The sequence below is a fragment of the Rutidosis leptorrhynchoides genome, chromosome 1 (assembly GCF_046630445.1).
Source record: "Rutidosis leptorrhynchoides isolate AG116_Rl617_1_P2 chromosome 1, CSIRO_AGI_Rlap_v1, whole genome shotgun sequence".
Lineage (NCBI taxonomy): Eukaryota > Viridiplantae > Streptophyta > Magnoliopsida > Asterales > Asteraceae > Rutidosis > Rutidosis leptorrhynchoides.
In genome coordinates this window covers 601,782,164-601,801,078 of record NC_092333.1, presented here as the reverse complement: position 1 = coordinate 601,801,078, position 18,915 = coordinate 601,782,164, and the positions used below count along the sequence as shown (strand labels likewise).

At 34.2% G+C, this 18,915-nt stretch overlaps 1 protein-coding gene and 1 long non-coding RNA gene across 10 annotated transcripts in view; both read left to right on the top strand.

The window, feature by feature from the left end:
- The window catches only part of LOC139884172 (uncharacterized), a 50,577-nt gene extending 40,018 nt beyond the window's left edge, over positions 1-10,559 (top strand). For 5 of the 9 annotated variants that reach the window (XM_071868298.1, XM_071868276.1, XM_071868264.1 and 2 more), the window contains 3 exons: positions 9,438-9,710; positions 9,795-9,845; positions 9,924-10,559. In XM_071868298.1, the coding sequence (XP_071724399.1) occupies positions 9,438-9,493 (56 nt within the window). In that variant the 3' untranslated portion in view covers positions 9,494-9,710; positions 9,795-9,845; positions 9,924-10,559. The remainder of the gene's footprint in view (positions 1-9,437; positions 9,711-9,794; positions 9,846-9,923) is intronic. The other 4 variants (XM_071868242.1, XM_071868259.1, XM_071868247.1 and 1 more) reach the window with 4 other exon arrangements.
- Positions 10,560-11,234: 675 nt separating this feature from the next.
- Positions 11,235-15,881, top strand: LOC139884166 (uncharacterized). Its single transcript, XR_011771886.1, has 5 exons — positions 11,235-11,362; positions 14,425-14,576; positions 15,357-15,435; positions 15,528-15,660; positions 15,754-15,881. It is a non-coding gene; the product is annotated as an uncharacterized lncRNA (long non-coding RNA).
- Positions 15,882-18,915: the final 3,034 nt, after the last annotated feature.

Genomic DNA, 18,915 nt, shown 5'->3' with positions numbered 1-18,915 from the left:
ATTGCTTTACCCGAGGGAGGGACGAGAACTTTTATTATCATTATTTTTAATCTTATTGAATTAGAGTATGCCAAAAACATTGAAAAAACCCAAAAATCTTAGCTTTTAAAACAATCGCTACAAAAAGACAAATTTTAAAATTTTGTCGAAGGACGGACTAGGACATCGATCCGAAACGACCTCGTCCTAAATAACAAGGGAAACAAAATTTTAAAATTAATTACTTAATTGTTTTAATAAGTTAATGATTATAAAAAAAAAAAAAAAAAAATACCAAACTCCGCGACTCGCGGAGTTTGGAGCTTAAATCTCCGCGACTCGCGGAGGGACCGAAAATCAGAAAAAAAATAAAAAGAGCTGAACGATCAGTGCACCACACAACTCAAACACTGCGAAAAATAACAGCGAAAAAACCCCGAAAAACCCGAAAAATACACCCCAAAATCACAATTTTTACCCGTTAATCACCAAATCTTTTGCTAAAATCATGTTGAGAAGGATGCTATCTAAGAATTACTCAAGAAAAACGGTAAATTTCTACACCTAAACACCATTTAATTCGAAATTTGATGTTCTTGAGCAATTTTTTTCCCCAATTTGATTTTGATGCTTTTTAGTGTAATTAGGCTTAAATTGTTTATGTATTATGCTTGTATAACCTAGATTGATGCTGTTTAACATGATTAGAAGCCTTAAACTTCAAATTTTGAGTAATCTAGGGTTTGTGTTCTTGAACAATTTGGGGCTTTTTGATATAAACAGGTTATGGCCGATTTTTGTCATGAATTGTTGCTAAATTGAGTAGTGTAACATGTCTAGGTAGTTAAATGATCCAAACTTTGAGCCTAAACATGATTTTGAGAATTAAAGTGGACTTTTTCAAGTCTAAAATTCATGAACTTGATTTTTGAAAGATAATGCCATTTGAGACTTGTTTAATTGCTAGTAATGATTATTTTGACATGTTATTTGAGTTGAATGTTTATGAACTTGGCGAACATTTTCGTATATGCTTATTTGAAAAAGTGTAGATTTGATAAAAATGTGAAAATGAGCTTAAGTTTGATATAAATTGATAATGTCATTGTAATTATTTTGATTGATGATTTTGCTGACACTAATGCATATTTGGATGCACAAAAATTGTGTTTGATGTGTTTTGCAGAATAAAAGGGGTGAATCTTCATCCCAAGCCCGCAATGCTCCTGCTGAGAATTTGGAACAACAGGAGGTGGATAACTACTACAAGCAGGATATACCTCATCCAGTCATGACCTTTTCCGATATGCACTTGGAAGAGTTGCACCCGAACCTGAGATTTGACAGACTTTGGATAGATTATCCAAAATATCAACGGGGTTTGCATACTCTTCATTCTAAGGTTGTTGAGGTACCGAGGGTCATAGAATGGGAACCCTTAGAAGCTGTAGAATTGGCCGGGCCAATTAGGGAATTACTTGTACAGAGGTATGGTAATTCTTCTTTTAATGACTGGGTACGTTTATTCACCATGCGTAGACCTGTATATAAAGTATGGTGTGAAGAATTGTTATGTAGTATAGAGTTGAATGATCGGGTAGCTAGTTTAACCGATCGTTCTTTTATTAGATTTTTGTTAGGCGGTTCGATGCGCCACATGTCTTTACTGGACATGGCTCAGGCTTTACGTATATATACGCCTGAGGAGTTAGCGTCTGCCGATTGTAGAGGATTGATACTAAACGGTAGAAAGATAGATGAAAATTTTGATACACACGGTGTGTGGAGTCAAATGACAAGCCATCACCGTTTCAAAGGGGGAAATTACTCTTATTTAGATATAGATAGAGCCGAATTAAGAGTGATACATAGGTTTTTAGCTAATTCGATTACACAAAGGGGTAAAAACAAGGAAAAGGTAAATGAACAGGATTTGTTTTACCATATGTGTATTCGAGACCCACAAAGCGCTGTAAGTATACCATATTGTGTGGGTTATTATTTATCAGCTATGGTTCGGGGGATGCGACCGCATAGCATAATAGGAGGTGGTATTTTTATTACTTTGATTGGTGAATATCTCGGTGTGGATATAAGTCGGGGGGAATTATTAGTAGAAGAACCAGAACCCCGCGATACTATAGGTTTAAATGTATACCATGGTGCGAAAGTTTTGAAAAGGCGAAATAACGCCGCAGTACGATACCATGGTAGACATCCACAGGTGGAGAGAAACCAACAACAAGGTAATGTAGGAGGGGGGAATGAGATGCAAGAAATGCATAGGTTTATAGCTTCTCAGGAATACGAAAATGCTAGACAGAGAGCATTTGAAGATTGGCAAGTTCATCAGAACCAGATCATAGCTCATTGCCAACATATAGGTAGAAACTATATTCCTACACCGAAACCCATCTTCCCTCCTTGGTCTATAGAGATGCAGCCACCGTATCCTACGTATGACCCTGCCGAAGCATTCTATAGCACCTATGGTTATGCCTGGAACCCCTATTGGTACCAATATCATCCTTAGTTTACTTATTATTATTTTTTTATTTTGTAATTTGTAATTATAGATACGTTTAATACTTTTGTTAATATTGTAATCATTTTTATAATTATCTAACTTTTATTCTTAGATTTTAATAATTTTTGAATGTGGGATAATATACCAAACTTCAAAAATATGTATATATGTTTGCAGTTTATCTTATGTACACAACAGGGTAAAACAACGCATTTTCAAAGACTGGCATTAAGTTCAGCAAAAGCAACTAATTTTGACGACAAGATGCAAAATATATGTGAAATAACAACAAGACGGAATGAACAAATGATGTGCACCATTTATCATTCAGCAAACAAACGCCAATATATTTGGAAACTTTGGTAAAAATTTAATCATTTTCACACAAATCACCCTCAATAATTTAAATTGTTACTGATTTCTTGCAAATGAGGGCATTGCAAGATCTTAAGTGTGGGAAGGGGTTAAATTCTTTCGGATTTTAAAATTTTTATCTTAAACACTTGGTTACCATTAAAAATACTAGTAAAGCAGTAGTTGTATTAGAATCTAGTGCTCTCTGATAATAAAGAACAGCCCTGGTCTTATATACTGACTACCCAATTCTAGTAAAATTTTTTCAAAATTTTCAATTAAATGAACTAAAAATCATGTTTATACATATTTATGAACGATAAAACTAGGTTTTAACACCGAAATTATTGTTACCTCGGAAAGGACATAAATTGAGAAACAAACTAAAATGTTAAAATTCATTTAAAATGGAATAGAGGACGATAAAAAGGAAAATAAAAGCCAAGTGTGGGAAAATTTACCAAGTTATTTTAAACATATGTCACATATATCTGTAACAAATAACTGAAAATACTTTTGCTTTGGACTAAACTAAACTGTTTTACCCGATGAAAGAAAAGAAGAGATGGATCTACACGATGAATCAATTCCATCATTAAAAGGAAGTAAAGTCTTCCGAAAAAGACACACGCTTCTTGATTTAGGTCATGAAGTTGTCATCCAGACCAGCTGTAGGTTGACGAAAAATCTAGAAAAGTCATCACTAAAATCAGCAGGAAATCCACGGACCTCAGCATTAAACAGGGTCGCCAAGTGGTCAGATTTATCCTAACCATGAGAAGGATTTATCTCGTACAATGGGGGGGCACCATGCAAATTAGCTGGACAAGACTAATGAATCAGATCCCCAGAAAGGATAATCTCCTTAAAGATTAAAAATCAGCTTTTAAGACTGATATCACTCAATCCTAGAGATTGACCTTAAAGATTGAGAATTCAAACTCATGGAATTCAATGATATCTAAACTCGAGCTTGAACGAGAAAATATCTTGATCAAAATTATAAACCGATTTGTTTTCTGAAAACCCATTTTCAATGCGTTCATTACCATTAAACGTAAAATCCTAGGAATTCACCTGGAATTCATTAGGTCACCTGAACTAAATCGGGTGTCAACCGTAAGAACGGTGGTTGCATAGTGGTCAAAGACAGGACCTTGTGCCATACCGAAAAATTATAAGGGTGAGCTTTACTATTGCTCCTACCAAGGATAGTAATTGCGTTCGACACGTTATAGACCATAATTAAAAGCATGTCAGGGGACATTGCCTTAACAGTTGCTTGTTCAACGCTTTCCTTTCAACCGGACGGTAGTTTACCGAAAGGTAATATACGGGACAAGTAAACTGGACGTGTTGCTTTCCAAATACAAGGTTAGCAAGTGGGTGACACAAAACCGCAAGTTTTGAGCTAAAATTTTCAAATCTAAAACCCACCAAACCCACAAAAATATTTTGCAAACACCGGTAAAGGGTTATTCCGGAAAACTTATCTAGGGTAAAAACTAGATTTAATTTTCAAAAGATCAAATGTTTTCATAAAGATCCAATTTCCTTAATGGATCTAAATTTTTATAGTCATGTGGGACTGTAAACCATATCGTTACTACCATTGTTTATACCGCCGTATAGAAAATCACTGATGTACAAAGTGTGAAGAATAAAGAAGTGATTCTAGTATTTCAAAACAATATTGCTTGAGGACAAGCAACGCTCAAGTGTGGGAATATTTGATAATGCTAAAAAGGAACATATATTTCATAGCATTATTCCTCAAGAAAGACAAGCTTTTAGTTGCAATTGTTCTATTTACAAGTGATATTCGTTTAAATAATAAAAGGTGAAGACAAAAGACAGATTCGACGAATTGAAGACGCAAACGACCAAAAAGCTCAAAAGAACAAAAGACAATCAAAGAGGTTCCAATTATTGATAAGAAACGTCTCGAAATTACAAGAGTACAAGATTCAAAACGCAAAGTACAAAATATAAAATTGTACGCAAGGACGTTCGAAAATCCGGAACCGGGACCAGAGTCAACTCTTAACGCTCGACGCAACGGACTAAAAATTAAAAGTTAACTATGCATATAAATATAATATAATATATAATTAATTATATTAATTATATATATATTATATTTATAAATAAAAACCGTCGGCAGAGAAAGACTCCAAGGGTGTGAGCTGTAAATTCATTCTCCGCGACTCGCGGAGTTTGAAGGCAAAATATGCCGCGAGTCGCGGAGCCCCAAAATGAAAAAATGCCTATAAAGCCAACCGAATTCTGATCGTAAAAATAATCTTTTTCTCTCTTCTCTCATATATACGTAAAATATATATATATAATTTATATTTTAATTTTAATTTTAATTATAATTCTAATAATAAGGGTATGTTAGCGAATATTGTAAGGGTGTAAGTCGAAATTCTGTCCGTGTAACGCTACGCTATTTTTAATCATTGTAAGTTATGTTCAACCTTTTTATATAATTGTCTCGTAGCTAAGTTATTATTATGCTTATTTAATCCGAAGTAATCATGATGTTGGGCTAATTACTAAAATTGGGTAATTGGGCTTTGTACCATAATTGGGGTTTGGACAAAAGAACGACACTTGTGGAAATTAGACTATGGGCTATTAATGGGCTTTATATTTGTTTAACTAAATGATAGTTTGTTAATGTTAATATAAAGATTTACAATTGGGCGTCCCTATAAATTACCATATACACTCGATCGGACACGATGGGCGGGGTATTTATATGTACGAATAATCATTCATTTAACCGGACACGGGAATGGATTAATAGCCACTAGAATAATTAAAACAGGGGTGAAATTACATTCAAGGGTAATTGGTGTAATTGTTAACAAAGTAGTAAAACATTGGTTTACACGCAGTCGATAACCTGGTGTATTCATTAAACAAAGTATTAAAACCTTGTTACAATTCGAATCCCCAATTAGTTGGAATATTTAACTTCGGGTATAATAATAATTTGACGAGGACACTCGCACTTTATATTTATGACTGATGGACTGTTATGGACAAAAACCAGACGGACAGATTAAATAATCCAGGACAAAGGACAATTAACCCATGGGCATAAAACTAAAATCAACACGTCAAACATCATGATTACGGAAATTTAAATAAGCATAATTCTTTTATTTCATATTTAATTTCCTTTATTTTATATTTAATTGCACTTCTAATTATCGCACTTTTATTTATTGTTATTTAATTGCACTTTTAATTATCGTACTTTTTAATTATCGCAAGTTTATTTTATCGCACTTTTATTGCAATTTCATTATCGTTATTTATTTTACGCTTTGAATTAAGTCTTTTATTTATTTAATATTTTACATTAGGTTTTAACTGCGACTAAAGTTTTAAAATCGACAAACCGGTCATTAAACGGTAAAAACCCCCTTTATAATAATAATATTACTTATATATATATTTGTATTTTTATAAAAGTAAACTAATATAGCGTTGAGCTTTGTTTAAAGATTTCTCTGTGGAACGAACCGAACTTACTAAAAACTACACTACTGTACGATTAGGTACACTGCCTATAAGTGTTGTAGCAAGGTTTAAGTATATCCATTCTATAAATAAATAAATATCTTGTATAAAATTGTATCGTATTTAATAGTTTTTCCTAGTAAAATATAAACTATTTCGTATACCTTAGCTTTGACATCAGACAACGAAGCTAGAAAAGTAATTCGTTCGCGAGATGTTACTTTTGATGAAGATTCGGTCTATGGCAAACCGGAAACGGGGAGTCCTAAACCGAGTCAAGTTACTTTTGACGATGTTTCTATTGATGATCTTGCAGGTTCTAGTGGGAGTACGGGAAACAATGAATTGCCGAATGACGGTGAGGTGTCGGGAAATGCTAATGATGGGGATGATTCGGAAAGCGGTGATGATTCCGAACATAGTGCGAGTTCTAGTGATGAGGAGGTTACAAATGAAACCGGTCCAACCATTTCGGTTAATCCTACACTAAGACGCTCGACTAGAGTGCCCAAACCTAATCCTAGGTATTCTCCATCAGCAAACTACTTGCTCTATACCGAGAATGGTGAAACCGAAAGTTACTTTGAGGCAAGAAAAACAAAAGAATCCATACAATGGGAACTTGCCATGAAAGAAGAGATGGGATCACTTGAGAAGAACAAGACTTGGTCACTAGTGAAGTTACCTCATGATAAAAGGGCATTGCAAAGCAAATGGGTATATAGAATCAAGAATGAGATGGATGGCAAGAAAAGGTACAAGGCTCGTTTGGTAGTCAAAGGCTTTCAACAAAAGAAAGGGATTGACTACAAAGAGATATTTTCACCGGTAGTTAAAATGACTACTATCCGTTTGGTACTTTCTATGGTTGCATCCGAAGACTTACATCTTGAGCAACTAGATGTAAAAACTGCATTCTTACATGGTGATCTTGTTGAAGAGATCTACATGAGGCAACCCGAGGGCTTTGAGGTAAAGGGTAAAGAGAAGTGGGTTTGTAAGCTAAAGAAAAGTTTGTATGGGTTGAAGCAAGCACCTCGGCAATGGTACTTGAAGTTTGACGAGTTTATGAAGAAGATTGGTTTCTTAAGATGTGAAGCGGATCACTGTTGCTACTTGAAGAAATTCAAGTCTTCTTACATAATCTTATTGTTGTATGTTGATGACATGTTACTTGCAGGTTCAAACATGTCCGAAATTAACAAGTTGAAGGGATTACTTTCCCGAGAATTCGAGATGAAAGATCTTGGCGGTGCTAAGCAAATACTTGGCATGAGTATTGTGCGTGATCGTGTGAAGGGTACTCTATACTTGTCTCAATCCAAATATATTGAGAAAGTAATAGAGAGGTTCAACATGGATTCAAAGGCTCGTTCTATGCCTTTGGGAAGCACCTTAAAGTTATCGAAAAGTCAATCACCAAAGACGAAAAGAGACAAGAAGGATATGGAAAAGGTTCCATATGCATCAGCCGTGGGTAGTATTATGTATGCCATGGTTTGTACAAGACCCGATATTGCTCAAGCAGTGGGAGTTGTAAGTCGTTATATGTCTAATCCGGGAAAAGAGCATTGGGAAGCGGTCAAATAGTTGCTTCGTTATTTGAAAGGTACTTCTAATATGGGATTGTGTTTCTCCAAAAATAATCTCATACTTAGAGGTTATGCGGATGCTAATTTGGGTGGATGTGATGATTCGGGGAAAAGCACTACGGGTTATGTTTTCACAATGGGGAAGACGGCGATTAGTTGGTTATCTGATTGCAAAAGAGTGTTGCTTTGTCAACCACCGAAGCCGAATACATGGCTATTGCTGAAGCTTCTAAAGAGCTAGTGTGGTTGAAGAACTTCTTAGGCGAGTTGGGTAAAAGACAAGACTATTGCGTCTTGTATTGTGATAATCAAAGTGCGGTTCATCTTGGGAAGAATCCGGTGTTTCATAGTCGAACGAAACACATCAAGATAAGGTATCATTTTATTCGACAACATATAAATGATGGCACTTTATTCTTGGAGAAAATCCTTGGTAAGAAGAATCCTGCCGATATATTTACTAAGGTGGTTACAACGGAGAAATTGAGGTTTTGCATTACCTCAATTGGTCTTCTCATGAATTGATGAGAGAAGACCCCAACTAGAGATGTGAATGGTGTTACAAGTTTAACCAGTAGTATTGAAGACCTTTTATCGAAAGTCTACTCATCCGAAGTATGTGTTGAGCGTGCGTGTCCCAAATGGTATTTGGCGGTAATCGAAGGTGGTTTAATGTTCTTGGTTAATTCATTGATATGATTGGAGTTTTGTTCAAAGTCTCCAAGTGATGAACATGTTAGAGTATGGAGACATTTATACAAAACGAGAAAAAAAAAATGTTTCAACACTTGCACGGATTTTGCAGATTTCGGTAAGCGTGAAACAGAGAAAAACAGATCAAAAACAGAGCAAATTGATTGTGCGCGGTGATGGTGCGCGGCGCGCTCCCTGCGCGCACTAGAGAAGTTTTGATCAGAAGGCTTGCTCGAAGTTTGGGAGTGTGCACGGCGCGCACGTTTAAGTGTGCACGGCGCGCACGATGTCTGGCAGCAAGTGGGCAACTTGCACACATGGGATCCGATCTTGATTGATTCTCCTTTCACTTTAGGTGCTTAGTGGGTTGCTTTACACCACTAATTGTGGCTGTGATCATGTCATTAGTGGGTGTAAAGCATGGCTAGTTGGTTTATCTTTCATGATTACTAGCACACTTGAAGATCAAGTTGTAGTTTGGTTGGTTTCTTGTTTGCTCTATATATAGAGCTCATTCATAGTCATTGTAACACACCACTCTCAAATATTCAGTAAATAAACGATCTCTAGTTGGTCCGTGGAATAAAGCAATCACAACGATTGCATATAACCACGTTATATCTTGTGTCGATATACTTTTTCGCATTTATTATCTTTCGTTCATTAAGTGGGTTGAGTGATCTTGATAGTATCACTACTCGGCTAGTAATCTTGTAGAATTACTAGCGTTGTTTGGGTCCTAATATCCTAACAGAACAATGTACAGTCCCATTCAAAAGGGTTCAGTTTCCGGTTAGGTTATGCTTTGCAATGACCATTAACAAATCCCAAGGACAAACGCTTGACATTGTTGGTGTGTACCTCAGAGAACCTGTTTTTTCTCATGGGCAACTATATGTTTCCCTCTCGCGTGCAAGAACAAGTCAACACGCAAAAGTCCTTATCAACACATCTACGGCTGACACTCCCGATGGAATAACAAAGAACATTATATATAAAGAGGTTTTACATAGTTGTCGCTACATTCACAAGTACATATCTATAAACATATTCTCTAGATTTTCTAATGTTTTCTACAACATCGTAACACTTACCTTTTGTTCTTTTGCTCTTAGTTGAAGCAAACAACTGCTCCGTACAAGAGGATCCCTCCGACAACTATTCAGGTAACTGCACTCGCTTATCATGCTTGATTGCTGTTAACATTTCGTTAATAACATATCTTGTTCGTACTTTTTTTTTAGAAGGCGTACTTGGCTACCTTGCTTAACATACCGTTGTCTTGATGGCTGCTGTTAATTTTTACATTGTGGCAGACGGTATGTCCAGCTCGAGAATAACCTATATAAATCCTATTTACATTGAACACCTACCCATGTTGAATAGGACAACTCAGATCTTGTTTGTTGTTATTTGAGAAACTACTAATAGGTTTAAAGAAACTTAATAAAAATCTCCCCTACTAAATGAAGGTTGACACCTGGCTACCGGTTTCTGTTGCTTGGATTTTTCATCGACAAATGTATATATTATTGCTATTGCACGTAATTGAAATGGTAGATTTCTTACTTCTCTTGTGACTTTACCATCCACCCAACATCGTTCCATGGCAATTGAATGTAAATTGACCTTTCTCATTTAAAAGTTAGTTCACGCATATACATTTACTTTTCGGTACAAAACAAAGAAAATTGCAGGTCCGCTTTGCATATATAGTGGCTTTATCCTAAGCTAAAACTTCAACGTTGCAAACCTACTGCAACTTTTCTTGGGTACAGACTGTTGAGCATGTGAATTGGTAATGGGTTGTTGGGTCACCTCCATGTTTAGTTTGCAAATATCTGCCTTCCAAAACAAAGGGTCCAGTTGGCTATAGTGGTTGTCACGTAATTCTTCAAACGAGAGGTCATGTGTGTTTGTTTTCTGTATATATTTTAACGTAGTGTGCATGAAATATATTATTTACAAACAATAGATACCCTCATGACACTTCATTAAGGGTAACATATTTAACCACAACAGAGTAGTAATACATGTATACCTATACATATCTCAGTCTTCCTAGAGCCTCCATTCAAAACGGTCCACCAGTAACTTAAATTGGACCACCAATATTAGTCTCAACAATAAACTTATAAAAATAGTCGGATACATATGAAGTTTATAGTTCATTTGGAAAAACGAAAATAATTGCCCCTAACTAAATTAAACAATTTATTAGTTGAATATTAAATGATCAATGTTAAAACACATAAGAACATGTGGACATAATTTTTATTCTAGCAACTACTATCCCATGGCACCTGGCACCTAGCACCTGGCAGTCTTTTTTTTTTTTTTTTTTTTTTTTTTTTTTTTTACGAGGAACCCCTAGCGACGAGCCATAATCGCTCCCCTCTAGTTGGTAAACCCCGGGTAAACGGCAAGCCAGGCCTCCACCGCTACCAGGTAAAACATCCTCTAGTCAATCAGTCACTAAATGGACCTCGCCCCAAGGTATTTGCCTTGAAGGGAATCGAACCCGTGACCTCTTGCTTACTTGGAAGTCCCGGTAACACTTGCAAGGCTGTATTTGCATCCTTATCAACAAACGCCACCTGTCAAATAAAGAAGCCTCTAATACCAATATTAATAACAGGAAGAGGCTCGCATTAAACATAAAGCCAAGTACAAGGAATCAAAGGTCAGTTTCTATTACTTAAAAATAAGGTACTTTGTTTTCTTTCTTGTTTCATCGTATCCTGTCGTTATCGTCTACATTCTTTTTTTGTACGACTGTTTATATGGTATGTTTTTCATTACTTTATACATTACAGTCATCATTCTTCTTTTTTTGCACACACCCTTTTGCTACAACTTTAGCTTAAACTGTATATGTATTTTTTCAGCTACCTTATATTAACATGCAAATACCATGTCTTGGTATATATAAAGCAACGACTATATAACACACCCTTTTGCTACAACTTTAGCTTAAACTGTATATGTATTTTTTTGCACACACCCTTTTGCTACAACTTTAGTCATCATTCTTTTTTTGCACACACCCTTTTGTTTACTTGTGTATTAATGGAGCTGAGGTGAATTAAAGACTTATTCGGTCAGCTGAGATGGTGTTTACTTGCACCTTAAATTAATGAAAATGCTGGATACATGAATTAATAATTAAGGTGGAAAACCACACTTGTCCCCATATGGCATTTATTTTCAAGACTTTTCTCAATATTACCCTTCCATATTGAAAATCAATTAAAAGGCAGGGTATACACAATTTCTGTAAATAACCTCATCTCGAGTTGTGCAACATATATAAACATTCAAAACCAAACCCTAAAATAGTAGATTGACGAAAATCATATGAATTTATAATCTAAGAAGAAAACCTAGAAATCCAAATTCATATGAGATAAACCCCGTATCAAAAAACAAATAAAAAAGAAAGTGTAGGGGTGAAAAAAATCTTGATGTTTAATTTGGTGATAAAAGAAATTGTGTATCTGAAATTTGATACTTTTTTTTAGAACGGATCTGAAATTGATACTAATAGAGATAGAGAGTATAACAGAAGATTATGAGTTTATGGCGATGAACACAAGGAGAAAAAGAAAGAGAGTAGAAACCGAATACTTAATATCGTTGATTACTTAGAAAAGTAAATGAACTTATAACCTGGTAGCGTGGAATTAAGAGTTGATTTTAGGGAAGAAGATCAAATAATAAGGACGGTGAAGAAAACTGTGAATTGTTAATTACTATATTGTCTACGATTTAATTTAAATTTAAGAATAATAAAATGTGTATATATAAAATATAAATAAATACATATAAAGCACCTCATAAGGTATTTGACGGAATTAATAATTGACAAAATTACGCTCGTCGTCCCTGAACTTGTATCCAGCCTTCTCAGGTCATCCTTAAACTTTTTTTTTTTGCTGGCGTCGTCCCTGAACTTGTACTTTGTAACTCCAGTCGTCCCTCCGTCTACATTCAGTCCATTTTTTCTGTCAAGTTGAATCATGTGCATATCATGTTGGGGTATTTTTGTCTTTTTATCCTTTCTTCCCTTTTCTTCATCTTCATCTTCATCTTCATCCCCAATTTCATAAACCCTAACCCTATTTTCTTTTCCACCTTACCTTTTCATCCTTCAAGCCCAACCGCTTCTTGATTTGACATCACATCCCACATCCCGTCACACCCGATAGTCAAAAACTCATCATCTTCAGTCAAAACCGTTTTTAACATATGGTCTTGCAGTCAAAGGTGATGATGATTCAAACCTAATAGGTGATTTCATGCATAACCACCCTTGATAAAACCACCTAATGACTCAATCCTTATCTTTTCTTCCATGTAACTAGGCCTACGATCTTGTGACATCTGTACTGCAATTTGGAAAACTAAGAAAAAAAACATTCAATTCCATACCTTAAATCTGGAAAACTATACTCTTCAACCAATATCCAACAGATTCCAGATGAAGACACAATATCCATGAAATAATAATTTACAACAACGAAAAAATTCAATTTCACAACCAGAATAGTAATATTTTACAATATGAGGTAAACCCTAATTTAATACAGAGTATGAGTTAAAAAAAAAAAAAAAAAAAAAACCCTAACTTTACACCACCACAAACAAATAAAAATAAAAGCCAAATTTAAAGAAGAATTACCGAATCAGAATGAGAAACAAGATCGATGGATACAGAAGCGGAATCAGCAGCTGGGTCAGATTTAGGAACAAAAATATCAATTTGAACAGAGCGAATGGTTTGTTCGCACAGTTAAAATCACGAATTGAACAGAGCAAACTGATTCATTCATTACATCTAAACTTGCCTATTTTAATTTGAAAGGTGAAGGAGAAATGAGGATCTGAAAAAAGAAAAAAAAAAGAAAAAAAGGAAGAGAGAGAAAATACTGGTTTTGAAAGGGGATGATTCTCACACACACTTTTTGATCCTCACACACCAATTGAGTATTATTAGAAGAGTAAAAGGTTAAAATAGGTGTGTGAGGATCAAAAAAGTGTGTGTGAGAATCATCCCTCATTTTGAAAGGTGAAGGAAAAATAGAAAAGAAGGTAAAAGATAAAATTAAATTAATTTATTATAGAAAATGATAAAAAGACTGAAGTACCCTCACATGATTCGCACATGAGTCAGTTTAACAGAAAAATTAGACGGAATATAGACGGAGGGACGACCGGAGTTACAAAATACAAGTTAAGGGACGACGCCAGCAAAAAAAAAAGTTTAAGGATGACCTGAGAAGGCTGGATACAAGTTCAGGGACGACGAGCGTAATTTTGTCTTAATAATTTTCTCTCTAAGTTGTTTGCTAAACGAAAAAATTATGATTTAATTTAGGGGCAAAATAGTCAATTTAATTATAAAGATAATTTATTCAGCATAAAAAGTAAACAACATTATTCATTCAGTTATTACTGCATACTGTCATTCATATCCATATTGCCATCTTTATCCATATTAAACTTAATGAAAAGAAAAGTAAACAGCCCCTTAGTCGTACAAGGCAGTGACTTGGAATTGTTTTTGCCGAACTTAATTATGTTTCGAAAGAAAATGATTGTATACACTTCTGGTTCCTTTCACTTTACATTAGACCATTCAATTGATGAAAAGTTATCATTATTGTCCTTATTTGTAGTAAATAACAAATAACAAAGTTATCTGTAAGTATCACATAAACTAACATGTGGATCTGGGCTATTCAGGTGAAATGAACAGGCCATTATCAAGCGCAGTAGACATTACCCCTCACCTAAGAAGGGGATGGACCGTGCTGATTCAGGTTTTGGAAAACGGTCACGTCCAACTAAGTAAAACTGGAAACGATTATAAGCGAATTGTAATGACAGACACTCAGGTACCCTACTGTTCATTATACTTGTCTTTGCCTTCTGTTAACTTCAACCAACTCTTAAATGATGTTTTTGTTAGACATATTTATTACTCCTAAATTAATGTGTGCTAACCTATTGATAACAAGTCACCATCTTATTGATATGGTGAGATCACAAGATATCATTATTAATAACAAGTCACCATCTTATTAATATGGTGAGATATCAAGAATCTTGACATATTGTCTTTTATGATCATATTTAAATACCATAATGAATGCACTTAAATAATCTTGATGGAAGACTATTAAGTTGCATACTCTTTAATATTTGGAGTTGATCCTCCTTGACCTCTCCTATAAATAGAGGCTCATTCTTCACCTCTAAGAACACAAAAACAACAACACATTACAATTACTCTAAGTCCATCACTAAAGGAGAGGATCAAGTAGAAGATCAACCATCCGAGTTGTGTTGTTATGACTCATCTTTCCATTCAAGTAAACCTTACATATTCATGTCTTAATCTTTATCTAATGAATTACATGATGAAATATTATGAAATATTATGTTATGTTTAACAGTTTTCTTATGCATTCTTTTTATACTTTCAAAAACGTAATAATTAAATTTCCAAATGAAATTGATGTATGATATTATTGATATATATAACTCAAAAATAAGTAGTATATACTATTTACCATTTCATCAGGTGTTGTTTTCGACTACATCTATGTCTAGCGTTAGAAATGACTACATACTTCAGTATATTGTTTTGCAACACAATACACTTCATTATGCAGGTCTCTCATTGACAACAAGAGGAGCCTCTGGTATCATGATTAACCCACCTGTAACTGAAGACTTACAGCTGCACAACTGGTACTTGCTTATACTTTCTCTCAGTGAACACTTCAGATTTTATGTAAATTAGCAACCTTTTCTTTATTACGTTAGTGGTGTTTAAAATTCAGGTATAGCAACAATCACCATGAGGTCCAGCAACTCCTTGATGCTGAAACTTATAAGGAAAGCAACTTGCTACTTCCTTACCCACCCCCTGAGGATATAGTGTCTATCACAACAGCTAATACATCTCTATCTCGGGTAACTCACAACAAACTCAAACTGTTTTGCCATTTCTCAATTTAATTTTCCTTACATATTCTATAAACATATTTTACTACGTGCGAACAACAGCCAGGGACAGGCGGACAGCGTGGATCCAAGGAAAAATGAGGCTTTCCATTAATCAAAGAGGCTACTGGTTCACCGCTTGTGCTAATTGCAAAAAATCATTGGATGCTGATCTGACTTGGGTAGTTACATGCCCATCTTGTAGAGTTGAATCTGAAGTTCAGCCACTGTAAGTAACTGCATAACACTTTAGCCTAGACTGCAAATATTAACCTATTTTTTATAATCAAATGCGTTTCATGATTCTCAGATCGCGTTTCATGATTGACATTTTCGATGTGAGTGGAAGTATTCAAACGACCATAAGCTCACCCGACGTTGAATTGTTCATACCATTTACCGCTGTTCAACTGAAAGATTCAGAGGAAACAGTGAGTTTATTTCTGACTTTTTCTGTTCAAATTACTATTAGCAGCTTCAATACTTCCAAAATATATCCAGCTGTCGATACTATTGTTGGTTATTAATGCCCAAGACACAACTTATGTTTACACTACTAATAATATGTGAACCTATAGGGTCACACACAAAGAGCAATTAAATACCTAATTAAGTATTTAAATGTGATTTAAATATGATCAACTATAATATGAATATGATATTATTATTTAGATGAAATAATAATTTGCAATGAAGTAACACTGTATATATATGTATATAAATATACACTTATTAATGTTGCAAGTAACATTATTGTGTTATATATTTGTTTGACAAATATGAAAGAACAAATGTAAGTAAAATGTTAAACAAGTGGGTCATATATTGAACATCTTTACACCCCATTTTTGCACATGGAGATGGTGGAAGTATAATCATAATCTTATACCATCATTTCATCTAGCATTTATGATTAGCTTTTACTTTATTTATTTTAAGTGTAAGAACACTTATTAAAAGCTAACTAACATAAATTTGTTATATACATGTACGTACACTTGAAAGGATAGAATAGAAGTATTTCTTTCATTTTTCTCTCATGCAAGCAACTCTCAAAAATTAACTTCTAAGTATTTCTTTTAATAGCAAAAGAGTTAGTAGTTAGTGTAAGATATTTGTATAAGACAAGAAGGAACAAGATTGTTCTTCATCTTGTTATTTCAATTATTATTGGTTGATAAGGACTAGCATCCATTTGGTATTGGAACTTTGCTCAAGTGTGGATTACCGATAGAGGAAGGCTACTTTGGCTTCTTAGTATTCTTAGCATCCATAACTTCTCAAGTTCAAAGTCTTCAAAGATTGTAGTCTTTAAACTCACTATTTATTATTTAGTTTTCTTAACAACATGCAATTGGATCCTTGTGGGGAGTTTTTGAAAGGTTTAAAAATTGTTGTACATGCTTCCGCTGCTAAATAATTTTATGAAAAATCATACAAACCCCTTTAGTGGTATCAAGAGCCGCTTTTGCATGTGTTAAGAAACTTATGTTACATACAATAAGAACTTGTTCTTATTATTAGAAATGAACAACTTTTTCTAAAGAGAAAAAGTTGTAGATTTCTAAAATGCAACTTAGTTATTTTATTTGCTACAACCATTCCTTTTACATGCATGTATGGTTGTAGAAGTTGTTATATATATACTAGTTGATATATTAAGTTGCATGGTGCATAGAAAGCCTTTAGACCATTTTGTGATATTTGGTTGTGTTGAAATTCGATTGGGTTGTAAATTATTCTTTCATTTATAATGGTTTGTAATAAATTTTTTTTATTTTTTTTATTTTTGAGATGTAAAAGTACTAGTGTAGACTTGTATATTTTATCTATGAAAATGTAACAAGACATGAAGAAAATTCAAGGTGGAATTCTAAGCAATTTTGGAGTCATTTGCAACACCAAATGTTGACTAGGCAAGTGGGAGCTTCAAGACATCACAATGGAGCATGGATATTTGTTATGTCCTTAGATTGACCCGGTCCCTTCGTTTGGCTCACGAAAACCGATTAGGAAAAGGCTTGGCTATGCACCTATTAATTGTTGTGTTTATGTTTGTATGTTGCATGATTGAATATATGATATTTGTATGCTAGAAAAATATTTTTTTTAACAAATCAAACACAAATAAGAGTTTGGTAAATTTATATATAATTTTGAAAATGGTTTTTCATAAAAGTATAAAATGAGTTTTAATAAAAGGAGTTTTTACATAAAGCTCAAAATTGACATTAAAATTATGAATTTTTAATAAATTATGAATTTAATAAATTTAAATCAAACTCTTGTATAAAGTTTTAAATAAAATGAGTTTTATTAGAAACTAAAATTAGTCTTAAGTTAGCGCGCTCAATATATACATATTAATATAGGATATTAGTTTAAAATTGGACACGCCGTGAGTGACTAAAATAGAGATTTTATAAACTCAAGACCAACATATAAAATATGATTTTATCTAAAGTATGCGTATAATATATTGTTGAATGCATGCAACAATTATTATACGAAATGTTTTGTCAAATTGAAATAATACAAAACACAAAATCCCTTTAAAATGTAAGTTTATGCCATCCTTTTTAAGACACTCGCTTGTCACTTGTACGTCGTTGTGGAGAGAGCATCAGCCAACCTCCACGGTCGTCTTGTGATTACCGAGATGGTGTTTCGCGATTCCCATGACAGTCTTGGGCCGAACATCATAGTTTTTAAATAGGACAACTTAATTGGTGCTTCTTGTGGAGAGAGCATCAGCCAAACACAAGAGGCCCAAGGCATAGATGGGATTAAACATACCAGTTGACAATTGTTGTTAAGGATCCCATTAAGATATAGAAATTGTATTAGACTTGCAATTGATAATCGCTACCTACCTTGATTGATTTAAACTTAGTGGATAGAGCATCAGCCAACCACTCAAGGTTAAATGTAACTTGGATTCTAGCCTTTAATAAATTAATTTTTCATAAGAAAGTTAGGGTAATTAATTATTAAAGGATCAAATATTAAAATACTAAAAGAACTTTGTTAATTTTGTAGATGTCACCCAATGCAACTACACCCGTTCACCGCCTTTCTCTAAGATCTGTCTTAGAGAAGGAAAAACTCAATGATACGAACTTCTTAGACTGGTATCGTAATTTGAGAATTGTTCTCAAAGTCGAAAAGAAGTCGTATATACTTGATGGACTCTTTCCCGAGGAACCCCTGCTAATGCCACTAAGA